Here is a 16,586-nt window from a genome sequence, read left to right on the forward strand (position 1 = left end):
AAAGGAAATCAGTTCCATTATTTCACAATCACTGCTCCTACAGATCAAAATTGGTGTTACCTAGCTTACCAAGGTAACTTGTTTTTCAGGGTTAGCATTTGTGAACTGGTATTTTGAGAACACCAAACTGGTTGGTATGGGTATATTTCTGAAAAACCATAAGCCAGAGGCTTTTCTGCTGATAGGGGGCCCTAAGATCTTGAGAATCATTTCACAGAGTAAATAGAGCCACTAAATCCAGTGGGAAAATACACACAGACACCAAGGGTTACCAGGAGGATGATATGGTTTGGATGTGTGTTTCCTCCAAATCTCATGTTGAAATGTGACCTCCAGTGCTGGAGATGGGCCCAGTGGGAGGTGTTTGGGTCATGCGGGCAGATGCCTCATGAGTGGGAGGTGTTTGGGTTATGGGGGCAGATTCTTCATGAATGGCTTGGTGCTGTCCTCATGGCAATGAGTGAGTTCTTACTCTATTAGTTCATGCAAAATCTGGTTGTTTAAAAGGGTATGGGATCCCCCCTCTGTCTTGGTCCCTCTCCGTTCCTCCCTCTCTTGCCATGTAACATGCCTGCTCCATGAGTAAAACCTCACCAGAAGCCAAGTAGATGCTGGTACCACACTTGTACAGCCTGAAGAACCGTGAGCCAAATAAACCTCTTTTCTTTATAAATTATCCAGTCTCAGCTGGGCCTGGTAGCTCATGCCTGTAATCCTAGCACTTTGGGAGGCTGATGTGGGTGGATCACCTAAGGTTAGGAGTTCAAGACCAGCCTGGCCAAAATGGCAAAACCCTGTCTCTAGTAAAAATACAAAAAAATTTTGCTAGGCTTGGTGGCACGTGCCTGTAGTCCCAGCTATATGAGAGGCTGAGGCAGGAGAATCACTTGAACCCAGGAGATGGAGGTTGCAGTGAGCCAAGATTGCACCACTGCACTTCAGCCTGGGCAACAGAGTGAGACTCTGTCTCAAAAAATATATATATATTATCCAGTCTCAGGTATTCCTTCATAGCAACATAAAATGGACTAACAGATGAGGATAGATCCACTAAAGGGGATAGGACCAGGTATGTCTCAATATAAGAAATAAGTAGCAATTAGAAATAATCAAACATCAGAATGATGAGGCAGGGGCCCACCTGCCACAAATGCTATAGTATGACCCACTGCATGGATGGAGTACGGGATTCAAAGGTCTGGGGCCCCTGCAATTCATACCCTGAGCCCAATTCTAGCCTGCCTCTGAAGCACAGTTGGCTAGGCTGGACTTCTGCACTTTAGATCCTTGCACCTGCTAGCTTTCCATGGAGCCTTCTATCCAGAGTGCTGGCTCCCAAGTCATGCCCTTCAGCCTGCCTGGCTCTTCCGGCTTCCCACCCACCTGACCTCTCATCCCAGCCAAGCCCTTTCCTCTGCCAACCCCATCTTACTACCTCATTCCGCTGCCCCTGAGATCAGTTCTAAATTTGATCTAACAGCATTTCCTTTTTTTTCTTTTCGCGATGGAGTCTCACTCTGTCACCCAGACTGGAGTGCAATGGTGCGATCTCGGCACTGCAACCTCCACCTCCCAGGTTCAAGCAATTCTCCTGCCTCAGCCTCCCAAGTAGCTAGAATTACAGGCATCTGCCACCACACCTGACTAATTTTTGCATTTTTAGTAGAGATGGGGTTTCACCATGTTGGCCAAGTTGGTCTCAAACTCTTGACCTCAGGTGATTCGCCTGTCTCAGCCTCCCAAAGTGCTAGGATTACATGTGTAAGTCACTGTGCTTGGCCTAACAGCATTTCTACTGTGAAACTATCTGGATCTCAGCTTCCAGTGGTATGTGATCTCTAAAGGCCTTCCAACTCTAATGCTTTATAATTTGAAGACAAACAAATTTGTGCAAATTGCTGCAAGATTCTATGTGTCTTGTCTTTGCTATATAATGTTTGCATTTAACAGAGCCCTTCTAGAGACCGTGTTTTTACCCAAAGGAGGCATTTAACTAGATGAAGTATCAGAAATAGGGATGGCAGAAATGGGAAATAATAGGGCTCAGACAAGTATATTTTACAATGGGTCAATTTAATCTAGGAAAATAAAGTCAATGCTAAGACAGATTCTCTTAGTATCTGAACTTCATAAGCCAACTTCTGGAACTTTATTAACTACTTTACTATTCAGTATGCTAGAAAAGTGGCTGCCTCCAGTAACTTTAAGACCAAGAAGCAGCTCGAATGCTGACAGAATCAGTCATTTAATGGGCAGGAGGATTGTCTGCCCAGTGCTCTCTTCCCGCCCTGCTTCCACCACTTCCCCAACCCAATGTTTCTTGACTCTGTGCTTTGCCCTTGTTTCACTGACTCTATCTGGGCATCTCACAAGAAGGCTTGGAGAGTCCTTTTTGGAAGTAGGCAGAATACAGATCAAGAAGACTCCATACCCGGAAGTAAGAAGCCACAGTTTGCCTCTTCATGTTGGTGGTTTCTTCCGGATGCCGTATCACCTCCAGAGTGTCCACCTGGAAGCAAGACGGAGGCAAGTGGTTTGGGGATCCAGGCACTTACCTCATGCTCCATGTCTTCCAAAATCTGAAAGCCTGTTTGGCCAAATATCTGAGGGGCTATGGCATTTAGTACACAATAGTGTCCTACTGTGGGGAGAATTTTTCAAAACACAGAAACAAAAGAATATGCATTGTTCTACTCATTTGACAATACCTCACTCTGCAAAATACCATATGGTCTCAGTGTAAACCTCTGTTATTTTGATACTTCTCCATCTTCTAATGAACCCCCGTTAAATTCTCTAGTAAGGTCATATGAGACCAAACTACTGCCTACAAGGAAACTTGGCAAAGGGCCATGAGGCCAAATGATTATAAAGATATGATGGCCCCAAAGGCCAGGTTGTACCACAGGGAATTAGGCCAGCACCAGTTGCCTTCCATGTCATCAGACTCTGATGCTACAACACTCCTCCTACCTCCCACAGTTCCCATGTGCTCACTGCAGATAGGAGCTCAGGCACCAAATCACTCAGAAACCCAATGGAATGAACCTGTTCTCAATATCTATCCCAAATACCTGGGCTGACTGGAAGGAATTTATTGATGAAAACAATTGTAGGGACCGACTGCAAGCAGCCTGCATTCCATTATTATAATGCAACAACAAAAACTCTGCTTTCGTTTGTAGAGTGCATGAGTGGCATTTAGCACTGGCCTTGCCATGGCAGCTTCCCATCTGCTCTGAACAGGTGGCAAGGGTATAAAGCAGAAATGTTTGAAATGGAAGACACTGCTGTCAGCATGTGGGTTAGGCGGGGTGGACTGCCGTCCAGGCAGCCACCTTCCCATGAGATAAGGATGTCTGCAGGCTTGTTCAATGAAAGTGAAAAATTGGTGCTAAAGGGGTGGGAGTTAGGAGGGGTGAATAAAGAGGCTTACCTAAAGGAGTATGTGGGAGACTGTGTGTAAAATGGAAGGAAATGCTTCCATTGGGATGGGTCAAGAAAATAGGTTTATTTAAGAAGGGGAGAAAACATGGTGCCAAGTTTTCAAAACCTAGAAAAGCAACCTAAATAGTGAGCAGGTCTATGACCTGAGTGAAGACATCAGACACAGTGCAGCTTTATTTTAATGGACTGCACAACAGATGCCGTCAGTCCATTCACATGCAGCTGAAACAATGATACAACTGCCTGTAGGTTTGACATTTTAATTTTTTCTTTTTTCTTTTTTTTTTTTTTTCTCGTGAGACGGAGTCTTGCTCTGTTGCCCAGGCTGGAGTGCAGTGGTGGGATCTCTGCTCACCGCAAGCCTTGCCTCCTGGGTTCATGCCACTCTCTAGCCTCAGCCTCCCGAGTAGCTTGGGACTACAGGCACCTGCCACCGCACCCAGTTAATTTTTTGCATTTTTAGTATAGACGGGGTTTCACCGTGTTAGCCAGGATGGTCTTGATCTCCTGACCTTGTGATCCGCCTGCCTTGGTCTCAAACTCCCGACCTCAGGTGATCCACCTGCCTCGGCCTCCCAAAGTGCTGGGATTGCAGGAGTGAGCCACCTCGCCCAGCCTCAACACTTCTTTTTATTAAGAGATCCTCCCTGAAGAAGCACCTCTAGCTTTGAACCTGCTTTTCCTCCTTCATTTCCCTTCCTTTTTATTCAAATTAACTAGTGAGCACCAGGCCCCCCAGGCAGCTGAAAAGCTCGTTTATATTTTTCTACTGGTAAATGTTTATGGATTGACTTATTACCCTCCCTCAGAACTTATAACAGACCCTTGGCATTTGAGAATTTAACAGTTTAGTGACCAAAAAATCCTTGATGTGTATTAATTCAGCTGAAACACAATTTAAAAGGAATACTCTTGTAAGAAAATTTCACATGTATCCCATAATCTGCACAAATAAAATATAAATAAATCAAAGGAATAATCTGTATTGTTTTCAAGATCAGCACCGGTTCCCTCTAGCAAATTGGAAAAATGCAGAGTTAAGCACCAATTTGTACTCCAAAAGTTATAAGGCTACATGGTGAGAAGATAGCTCCCAGCTAGTGACAGCCCCCTCTAACTGCACAGCATCTGTGTTTCAACAGGACTTTAAATTCTGTCCTTGCAATCACATACAGAATGATGTTTTGAAATAAAGTAAAAACCTATTCTTTGATATATACAACCTGGAAATGCTAATGCTTATCTGTAATTCACCACCTACATACTTAGTACTGTATTTGACAGAATACGTGATATGCTACTGGGGTATTTTCTTTTTTCTTTTCTTTTTTTTTTTTTTTTGAGATGGAGTTTCGCTCTGTCACCCGGGCTGGAGTGCAGTGGCCGGATCTCAGCTCACTGCAAGCTCCGCCTCCCAGGTTTACGCCATTCTCCTGCCTCAGCCTCCCGAGTAGCTGGGACTACAGACGCCCGCCACCTCGCCCAGCTAGTTTTTTGTATTTTTTAGTAGAGACGGGGTTTCACCGTGTTAGCCAGGATGGTCTCGATCTCCTGACCTCGTGATCCGCCCGTCTCGGCCTCCCAAAGTGCTGGGATTACAGGCTTGAGCCACCGCGCCCGGCCTGGGGTATTTTCTAATTTAAGAATTTAGAAAGGTCTTCGGATGTCGCGGGGTCTCTTGTATATTGGCATAGTCATAAGGTTCTCCTGAACTTGGAATGGATCTAAATGAGAGAATTTCCAACAAGGAATAAACCAGAAGTTGCTTCTCTCAACGCTTTAAACTAGACCTCTCTCCGTATCAGGCCTGCCGTGGAACTCCAAAGCCAGCCCCTAAAGTCCAAACCAAAAGGGCTGAGAAGGTTGTTGTGTAGCCTAAGAGATTTTCTTTTTTTTTTTTTTTTTTTTTTTTTTTTTTTTTTTTTTTGAGACGGAGTCTCGCTCTGTCGCCCAGGCTGGAGTGCAGTGGCCGGATCTCAGCTCACTGCAAGCTCCGCCTCCCGGGTTTACGCCATTCTCCTGCCTCAGCCTCCCAAGTAGCTGGGACTACAGGCACCCGCCAACTCGCCCGGCTAGTTTTTTTTTGTATTTTTTAGTAGAGACGGGGTTTCGCCGTGTTAGCCAGGATGGTCTCGATCTCCTGACCTCGCGATCCACCCATCTCGGCCTCCCAAAGTGCTGGGATTACAGGCTTGAGCCACCGCGCCCGGCCAAGAGATTTTCTTTCTGAGCTAATTTCGTTAATACAATAGTAGTAGCATCATTTAATTTTTTTAACCAAAAATGCTTTTAGAAACAATCTGGAAAGTGGATTCTATTAGGGCATCATCTAGCAAATAGTTCTTCCCCAAAGTGGGGATTTAACAAAGAAAAAATCCTCTCCAAAGTATTTACATGTTTTTACCTTAGGAGAAAAAAAGAGACCAGAAAAGCTTTCCTAGGCTGAGTGATTGCTATTGACGCACCTGGTTGAAATTCTTGCTAGCTGTGTGGCCATGCACCTGTTATACTCATGTGCCATAGAAGTAGGACATTTCAGTCAATGGTAAACTGTATATGCTACAGTAGTACCATAGATTATAATGGAGCTGAAAAATTCCCATTGCCTAGTAATGTTGTAGACATCATAATGTCATAGTGCACTTCATTTCTCATGTGTTTGTGGTGATTTGGTGTAAACAAACCTGTGCTGCCAATTATATCAAAGTAGAGCATGTACAATAATGTACAGTACACTGGATAATAATAAACAACTATGTTACTGGTTTACATATTTACAATACTAGTAATCATTATTTTAGCCAGGTGCGGTGGTTCATGCCTGTAATCCCAGCACTTTGGGAGGCTGAGGTGGGCGGACCACTTGAGGTCAGGAGTTCGAGACCAGTCTGACCAATGAAGTGAAACCCTATCTCCACTTAAATATAAAAATTAGCCAGGCATGGTAGTGGGCACCTGTAGTCCTAGCTATTCAGGAGGCTGAGGCAGGATAACTACTTGAACCTGGGAGGCGGAGGTTGTAGTGAGCCACGATCATGCCACTGCACTCCAGCCTGGACGACAGAGTGAGACTCTGTCTCAAAAAAAAAAAAAAAAAAAAAAAAAAAAATCCTTATTTTAGGGTGTACTCCATCTACTTACATTAAAAACAAAACAAAAAATGTTAACCATGGAACAGCCTCAGGCAGGTCCTTTAGGAGGTATTCAAGAAGGAGGCATTGCTATCATAGGAGATGATGACACTATGTGTGTTATTGCCCTAAAGACCTTCCGGTTCGACAAGATGTGGAGTTAGTAGAAGAAAGTGATATTGATGATCCTGACCCTGTGTAGGCCTAGGCTAATGTATGTGTTTGTGTCTTTGTTTTTCACAAAAAAGTTTTAAAAGTAAAAGTAAAAAATTTTTAAATAGAAGTTTATAGAATAAAGACAAAGATTTTCGTACAGTTGTACAATGTGTTTGTGTTTTAAGCTAAGTGTTATTACAAAAAAAAGAGTGAAAAAGTCTTTTAGACAGATTTGTCCCAAACCATTCTTTGTTTTGCAGACTTTTTAAGTTCATAAAATAAAAGAGTTAAACTAAGGTTAATTTATTATTGAAGAAAATGCATTTTAAAATAAATTTAGTATAGTCTAAGTGTATGTTATGTATAAAGTCTACAGGAGTGTACACTAATGTCTCAGGCCTTCACATTCACTCGCCACACACTCACTGACTCACCCAGAGTGACTTCCAGTCCTGTAAGCTCCATTCACGGTAAGTGCACTATGTAGGTGTGCCATTTTTAATCCTTTGTACCACATTTTTGCCGTACCTTTTCTATGTTTAGATACAAAAATACTTACCACTGTGTTATACTGCCTACAGTATTCAGTACAGTAACATGCTGCACAGGTTTGTAGTCTTGGAGCAATAGGCTATAGCTTATAGCCTAGGTGCATAGTAAGCTATACCATCTAGGTTTGTGTAAGCACACTCTATGACTGAACGATGACAAAAATCACCCAGTGATGTAGTCCTCAGAATATGTCACCATTATTAAGTGACTGATGACTGTATTTAACCTTTAAAAGCCTCTGTTTTCCTCATTAATAAAATTGGTTAGTCAAAACTGCTGCCTTGCACACATATAACAGATAACATTAGCTCTCCTTCCATCATTACTGTGATTGATTTAGTTTTAGTGTAGTGATAAATATCAAGGATGCAAAGTGCGTTCAGTGGCAGGAGAGTTCTGCTACCACACAACTCAGCAAGGAGATCTTTATATTTATTGGTAAGAAAAATAGTTCCAATGAAACTGTTGGGGTACAGAAACATATATCCCCAAAATGTGGTACTTTGACATGTTGAACTAAAGAAGAGTCAAGGTCTCTCTGATACCCCCAACCCCCATCTCTTAATCCTCTGTCTCTTCCATAGCCCAGGATGAAGCTGTTCTCTAAATTCCTTTATCTGCCTAAAGCCTAGAGCCACCAAAGAAAACAATTATCTGTGATCCCTTCCCTGAGTTTTTCATTAACTAAACTCATATCACAGGAAGAAAGGCTGCAGTCTGTCAACACAACTGAACAGACTTGTCCCAAACCATTGTTTGTTTTGCAGTCCTAACAGACTTTGTCCCAGGCCATTGTATGTTTTTCAAGGCCATTAAATTCCCGTAAAATCATTTACCATACCCCTAAAATCATCCACGCTTCTCCATCTCCCTCTCCCTTAAGAAGGGTATATAACCATCTGTGTACCATGTGTCTGATAGGTAATCATTCTGTGAGTCTCCCCTATTCTCGTTAATACATCTGTATTCTTTTGCTCCTATTAATCTGCCTCTTGTCAGTTTATTTTCAGCAAACTTTCAGAGAGTGAGGAAGTTTTCCCTTGGTCCCTATAAGACCAATATCAAAATGATCAATAGAAGCCATATTCTGGACAAAACCATTGTCTGTCTAACCCAGTATGGTTTCCTCCTACAACACAGACTTACGCAACCATGTAAGTCAGTTGGAGCTGAGCAAGTGTGCTTTCTGTCCACAATGATAAACATCCTGCACGGTTCCTTGTGAATGGTTAGCCTTCAGAGTGGTCACGAATAAGTTTTACAAATTGTGTTACAGTCCCCAAGCCACAGCAGTTGAGCAAGCTTCTATATACATATGGGCTCCACACATGGAATTTTAAATGATTATCAAAACTTGAGTAATATAGTATATATTGAGTGTTTCCTATCTGAAATCACTGTACTAAATACTTCCTATGTTATGTCACTAAATTCTCAAAATGACCTATGAGGTAAATAATATTATTCTTCCCATTCTACATATGAGGAAGTTAAGACTAACATATTTTAGGTAAAATTCCCAGAGTCCTACAGCCAGTAGACGGCCATGCCTATATCTGAACCCACTATGATTCCTACACTATATTTCTTAAACATTATATACTGCCACTGAAACCACCTTTGCAAAAATTATAACTGAGACAATTACGACAGTGAAAGAGACCTGACATAACTGACTCCATCTTGCTTCTAACCTCCAAGCTGTCCTTGTTCATTCCTGCGTGTAGGCCGAACTAACTTTAGGAGAAACTTAGTTTAGCTTTGAAACAAAGACAACAACAGCCCTTTCCCAAAACAAATCCCCTTCCTGCCTGAGGACTAGACTGCCTTTGCAGGACTAACAAATTAGCCACAAGATTAGAAATCATGGTTTAGGAGTCATGCAGCTGGAGGCTGCCAGATTCTACATTTTTCCAAATTGCTCCCAGGGATAGCATCAGTATTGTAAGGCCTAAGATCAGTGCTTGAGATATTTATAGACCCTGCACTCGATGGACCAGCTGGCACCATCCAGATCCATAAACTGGCTCATCTGGTCTTGCGGTCCCAACCCAGGAATTGACTCAGTGCAAGAGGACAGTTTCGACTCCCTATGATTTCATCTCTGACCTGACCAATCAGAACTCCTAATGCACTGTCCCCCCTACCCACAGAATTATGCTTAAAAATTCAGATCCCCAAATGCTCTCATTTTAGTAATAAAAACCTCTAGTCTCCCACACAACTGGCTCTGTGAATTATTCTTTCTCTATTGCAATTCCCGTCTTGATCAATCGGCTCTGTCTAGGCAGCAGGCAAGGTGAGCCCGTTGGGTGGTTACAAATTTGAAGGCTGGTCTGGGATTGCCTTTGTAGCTACCTGCCCATGGTTCGGTAGCCCCTCTCCTTTGATGGATCCAGAGGCCAGCCCAAGCAGCCACCTAGTTCTCTTGGATTAGAGGATGACTCTGACACTGTCTCTACTGGCAGGTCAGTGCCAGCCCAATGTTCATGAATTTAATTGCAATAGAGAAATAGCCCTGGGGAGACATTTCATAACTGCAGCCCCACGGTAGGACGTCTGTCTGTAGCTCCACCACAGGGTGTCTGTAACTGGAGCCGTATTGCAGGGTGTGTCTCTGTCTGTAGCAAAATCATGGAGTGTCTGTAGCTGTAGCCCCATTATGAGGTGTCTGATTTGGTGAGTATTCTAGGAGCTGCCAACACCTCCTCCCTTCTCCTGATAGTTTTGGCTCCTTCAAAGTCTCAGTTGGCCCTCCCTAATGAGTAGGAAGAGTCTTGGTTCCGGAGATTTCTTCTCAATCAGGAAGATTTGGGGGAGATTTCTCAGATGGAGAATAGGAGGTTAGTTTGGAAGGAATACTCTTGGAATTCTTGGCAAGGGATCTTGATTTGGAAGGCCTTCTGTCCATCTTGTCTTTGTTGTGTGTGTTTGTATGTGTGGAAGGGATCTCTGAAGAAACTGCTGACCAAAGTCCAGCAGGCCTAACTTGAAGAACCCTCTGTAAGTGTAATCGCATTCAGTGAGCCCTGAAGAAAGCTCAACAGGCCTGACTCTGATTCTCCTCTCTTCGTCTTGCCAAGAGACCACTCATTGAATTCCTGGTTGGAGGTCATCCCTCCCCACCTTAAGTGGATCAAAGATGACAGAGACCAACGGGAGAAAGTCTGAGCCTTGTTAGGTCAATTTTGGGTGTGGAATTAGGTGACTAGTGTCTGTTTTGTTGTGTGTATTTTGTTTCCGCTGGGATGGAAAATGTTAATTTGGTTCCTCATGCAGCCCATTGGGTGGCATCTTGCAAAACTAGAAAGCTTTTGCCTATGGTTCCATAAAACAGAAAGTGGCCATTTTCTTTTGTAATGGGTCTCCACAGCTTGGTGCAGTGAGCAGGGTCATCAAAAGCTGCTCTGTTCTTCTGAAAGTTGCACAGAAAGGGAACCCAGAAACCTGGTACCTGGTATGCTGCCAAAAAGGGTAAGAATTTCTTACCAGCCAGGTTTCTGGTTGGTTGGTAGGTCGGTCTGTCTGTCTCTCTCTCTTTCATGTGTGTGTGTGTGAATGGTAAACATCACTGTCTCTTCTGCAAAGGTTTGATTAATAGAAAAAAAGGATTTGTGAGACTAGTCTTATTAGGATGCAGCAAATCTGGTGTACTTTGTGCTAAGAATTTGTCTTTCTGTAATGGAGAGGCAGTGTCACAGGACAGAACATGGGCTTTGGACCCCTAAACACCTACTTTTCAAGCCAGCCTGGCAGGCTTGTCCATTACAAACTTTGCTGCAGGCCCCTGAGACCAATATTGGATGAAGTTTCTCTCTCATGTTGTTTTATGTCCTTAAAATCTTAACCTTGTGACCATGTGGAGATACTTTAGTCTCTGCCATCCAGAGGACAAGGATTTTGGGGTTCATGTCATAGCTAGCCCTAAAAATTATCTTAAGCAGTTTAAAGCCTTTGCAAGCTCAAAATTGGCTACTCTAGGCCTCTTTTGGGAAGAACAATAGAAACTGCTTAATGTTGTAGCTCCATAGCTAAGGCTTTGTTTTCTGACAATGGCAGCCTAAGTTCAATTCTTGGCTTAGGAAATCAGTCCTTTCTGCTTTGTTATTTATGAAACTTTTTGCCATTTATTGATTCTTTTCCCCCAGGGACTGCTTCTGATTTCCTGTCTTAATTTTTTATTTCTCTGAATTACCTTTCGGTAGATTCTAAATCTTGTAAATAAACTGTTTATTGTCTCTTTGAGACACCTTATGCATCCATGATCAAGTTAAAACCTTAGTTAAAACTTATTAATTTCACTGGGAGGTTACCTGTGGTAGAATTCAAAAGCCAAAAATATTGGCTCTCCTGACTGGAGTCTGGAATGAGATTTTAAAAGTTTTTTTAAAAAACAAAAGAGCTCTACTGTTAAAATCAGCTTAATTAAAATGGATATCCAAGCTATACATATTTAAAAGGCCTTATCTCTTTCCTCTTCTTGAATCGCTTTTTTCTGAAAAAGGTTTTTCTTCTCAGTTGACAGAATTATTTTTCTCCATTTTGTCTGCTTCCCACTCCTGATGCCCACATGAGAGAATCTAAGAATTTCAAACAGCCTGGACTCCTGGGGAAAAACAGAGGTGGCACCACAGACCCCGTTCTGGAAAAAACCTATTTTCCTCATGGAACCCCAAGAATTGAAAGTGGATAAATCTCTCTCAAAATCTAAAGCTGTGTTTGGTTTTTCATTGTGTTACCTGACCTTTTTTGTTTTGACTTTTGGGGGCATCAGAAATTACTTTACATTATGGGAAAGTCTTCAACCTTGGTGTATAGCAACTTTAAGGGATATAGGCTGTTATGGAGGGATACTTGGCTCTTTGCGTGCTTGGATTAGAGAAGCATGCTTGGTCACCTGGAAGGTATGCAAACATCCCCCTCTTCCACTGAGAGATGAGACTCCCGTGGGGATGGGCTGATTACAAAATGGGCTGATCGGCTTTGGGTTGTCTTGTAATAAAATGCACAGTAAAAGCATTGCACTGTCTTCTTCCATAGTATTTCCTTCTTTTTGGGGATCCAAGATGTGATATAAAAATGGGACCCCTCGGCTGGGCGCAGTGGCTCATGCCTGTAATCCCAGCACTTTGGGAGGCCGAGGCAGGTGGATCACGAGGTCAGGATATCGAGACCATTCTGGCCAACATGGTGAAACCCTGTCTCCATGAAAAACACAAAAAACAAAATCAGCCATGCATGGTGGTGAGCGTCTGTGGTCCCAGGTACTCGGGAGGCTGAGGCAGGAGAATGGCTTGAACCCGGGAGGCGGAGCTTACAGTGAGCCAAGACTGTGCCACTGCACTCCAGCCTGGGCGACAGAGCGAGACTCCGTCTCAAAAAAAAAAAAAAAAAGGGACCCTTAATTTTGGGGATCTGTTTCTGCCTTCCAGCTGTGCTTGCTTATTAGGCTCTGGAAACAGCAAGCTTTCCTGACCCTATTCCTCCAAGGGCTCCACCCTGAAGCCAGTAATCCAATTATTGACAAACGAAAATCTTGACAACTACTGGATATTCTTCTCTCTGTATATTTATATCTGTTTGTGTGATGTTTATATATGAAAGAGCTCTGAACAATTGGGGGCAAAATAAGGGCTTAAATAAAATATTTTGTCAGAAAAATAGAAACTTTAATGCCTTTTTGTTCATGTGACTTTAGTAATGTTTCAGAAATAAAGACAACTTTAAAGATTATTGGTAAAATAAAAACGTCTTCAAAATTTAGACATTTGATCGAGACATTTGGTCTAAATTAGGTCAGATATTAGGTTTGCTAAATGCTTTAAGGTAATAAACTGCTTCTTTGACTTTTGAAAACTGTTTGGCTTACCTACTTTGGAGCCATTAGGTTCTAGATAAGGCCTGGGGATATGTGGCGTAAGCCACACCCCCTAACTGTACTAGGAAGAATCAGACCTTATTTGCACTTCTGTCTGGTGTCCTAGGCTCCACAGCCAGTATATATTAAAATCATTTACTTATCAGGCTTTTCACAAAAAATGAAAGATGCTAAAAGTTAACAGTATAACACGTCCACTGGAAAAAGAGTTTTACATGCAAGGTTGCAAGGTATAGCAGGAAAGTGGAATGTGGTTTTGGTGGGAAATTATAAGAAGGCATGGGAATATGGTTTTTGTTAAAGGGAATGTAATTTTGTCTAGTTCAGAGGGTTTTAAAGAGCGTCTTAACCTAAAAGAGTAAAGGGTCAAAACTGAAGTTTAAGCAACTTGGAAAGGTTTGTGAAGGGTCGATCTTGTAAAGGAAGTTCTGTGAAAAGAAGCAAGTTGGCTAAGAGTTGAGGGGAACTGTTTTGTAATTTTCTGTATATCGAACAGCAAAATAAAAGCACATTGATGTGGAGCCAGAATCTGGGCCTATGTATCTGAGTAACAGGGTTTTCTTTTAAAAAAATTCATCTGTTTAACAGAAAATTGTAAAGAGTTAGTTATAAGAAGTTTATGAGAATCTTACCTTATAGTCAAACTAATTAAAACTACATAAATGTATAAATTTGTATTAAAAACTAGCTTTAGCATTAAAGATGCCCTAAAGCAAACATGAAACTTGCTTTTCTCTTTTGAAAAAGATTTTTATGTAATATTAAGAGACAAAACAAATCTTGTTTGCCTTTTGAGTAAACTACAAAAAAAAAAAAAAAGGGAGGGGAAAGAGAAGAGACAGATTCAGTTGACCTCATGCTGTCTTCATCGGATATTATTGTCTAGAAAGCTGAGTCTCCTCTCTATCAGAGTAAAGGTTTTTTTCCTTTTTAAAATTTCTGGGTTATCATTTTGGCTATATGAATGACTTATGGTGACCTGGGATTCTATTTAGTGATATCCAGTGTTGTAAACCTTCGATATTTGACAAAGTTTCCAAAGTCAAATGATAAAGTATGTCTTTTTCTGACCTAATTAATCTTTTAGATATTAGGTCCCCTAAAGTGCAAAAATGATGTATTTGCCTTATTTTACATAAAAATCACACAGGAAACATTGTCAACTATGAAATGATGTTTGGCTTTCTTTGGACTGTATTTTTATAAATGTTATTTGTATGTGTTCAAAAATTATAGGAAACTTCTATAATTCTGATATAATTTAATGTATATTAAGCCTTTTAATTATTATGTAAAATTGTTGTATGCCACAGAAGTAATCAAAATTCCTAGTCAATTGTAGCTTTAATAGTGGCTGCCTTAAGACTTTTGTCATCCACAGACAAACTGTCTTGTTTTGATCCTTTTCAGTAGGCAGTTTATAATCAGATATACGGCTCTGATGGGTTCTCTTGAATGTAGGTCTCTGATAACTTTAGATATTGTGTTATTGGAATAGAGGAAACAAAACAAACTTCTAGAACTCATGGAGAGCTAATGTGGTAAACATTGCTAATCCTTTTGTTTTTCAGAGTCAAGAAAACTTTTTCTTTTGAGCTATTTAGAACATTTAGCAATTGAGTGAAGTATACTTCCATGAATGAAATTTGGAGCATATTGCTTTCTCTCCACCTGATTCCTCCAGAATTTAGAAACTATTTGTGAGTATTCTCAATTTATGGCAGTCTAGTTTTTTGCATAAGTGCAATAAGAATCTCTTTTCTTTTGTAACAGGACACAATTGGAGAAACTGGTTATTTTACCAAGGCTTTGACTGGAATGGCATGCTTTCTTTAAATAATCAAAGTTGGCCGCGCGCGGTGGCTCAAGCCTGTAATCCCAGCACTTTGGGAGGCCGAGACGGGCGGATCACGAGGTCAGGAGATTGAGACCATCCTGGCTAACATGGTGAAACCCCGTCTCTACTAAAAAATACAAAAACTAGCCGGGCGAGGTGGCGGGCGCCTGTAGTCCCAGCTACTCGGGAGGCTGAGGCAGGAGAATGGCATAAACCCGGGAGGCAGAGCTTGCAGTGAGCTGAGATCCGGCCACTGCACTCCAGCCTGGGCGACAGAGCGAGACTCCGTCTCTAAAAAAAAATTAAAAAATAAAAAAATAATAAATAATCAAAGTTGACTTATAGAGCCAATAAAGGGAAAGCTGGCCTCATACCTTGTCTACACATTCCCTGTACAGGGTTCCTGACCTGTACTAAATAAAGAATGTCACTTTCTGACAGGCCCAGGAGCACCAAGTTATCTTATGACCTTCAGAGGAGGAAAATTCACTCAACTAATACAGGTATTTGCAAGTATAGATAAATCTGTGACTGGGCTTCAAGGCTTTAAAAGTACAATCTGAGATTCTCTATAGAACAAAGTTTCAGCAAAGCCAATTTTAAAAGAGCCTATATGGCAAATAATTATTCCTACTGGACTTTATGCAAATAATCAAGCCAAGCATAATAGGACTAAAATTTATTTTGCAAGTATATTTGACCTACTATGATTTATCTTTAATAAAATGGAGGACTAGTGAGAGAAAAATTATATTTCAAAAAAATAAAAAACAACTATAGCACACTTGTTGTTAGTTGTTCTTGAGTTTTTATTACTTTCTGCAATTTGGATTAAATCCTAAATTATCTATGGGCTACAAGTCCCCAAACTAATGCTTTCAAATCTTTACTTTTAAAACTTGGAATTGCACTGCTTATCCCAGAACACATTATTTACCTTACAGTATGCTGTTCTATAAAAGCTGCATTAAAACTATAGATGAGAATACTAACACCCCTGTCATGTAAACCTTGAAACCCCAACCAGGCACCTATAAGTATGTGCAGACAGCTGCAGAGCAGTTCTACTCCTCTTACCTTGGGGTCAATATCTAACCCCACCACGCCCCCTGTTCAGCAGGAAGATGTTAGAGTGGTCTTCATCCTTTTTCTATCTTCATAGAATAAGGTGTTACAAAATCCAAAGGAAGGGACTGAAACTATCTTTGCAAAAATTGTAACTGAGACAATGATGTGAAAGAGATCTGATGTAACTGACTCCATCTTGCTTCTAACCTCCAGGCTGTCCTTGTTCATTCCTGGGTGTAGGCCAAACTAACTTCAGGAGGAACTTAGTTCGTAGTTTAGCTTTGAAACAAAGACAACAACAGCCCTTTCCCAAAATAAATCCCCTTCCCACCTGGGGACTAGACTGCCTTTGCAGGACTAACAAATTAGCCACAAGATTAGAAATTATGGTAGAGGAGTCAAGCAGCTGGAGGCTGCAAGACTCTAAAACTCCCCAAATTGCTCCTGGGGACAGCATCAGTATTGCAAGGCTGAAGATCAGTGCTTGAGATATTTACAGACCCTGCACTTGATGGAC

At 41.5% G+C, this 16,586-nt stretch overlaps 1 protein-coding gene across 1 annotated transcript in view; it reads right to left on the reverse strand.

The window, feature by feature from the left end:
• MYO3B (myosin IIIB) overlaps positions 1 to 16,586 on the reverse strand; it is a 502,779-nt gene that overhangs the window by 202,364 nt on the left and 283,829 nt on the right. Inside the window, exon 24 of the mRNA XM_010377618.2 lies at positions 2,432 to 2,509. Coding sequence (XP_010375920.2) covers positions 2,432 to 2,509 — 78 coding nt within the window. The remainder of the gene's footprint in view (positions 1 to 2,431; positions 2,510 to 16,586) is intronic.

This window comes from Rhinopithecus roxellana, chromosome 14 (genome assembly GCF_007565055.1).
Source record: "Rhinopithecus roxellana isolate Shanxi Qingling chromosome 14, ASM756505v1, whole genome shotgun sequence".
NCBI classification, from domain to species: domain Eukaryota; kingdom Metazoa; phylum Chordata; class Mammalia; order Primates; family Cercopithecidae; genus Rhinopithecus; species Rhinopithecus roxellana.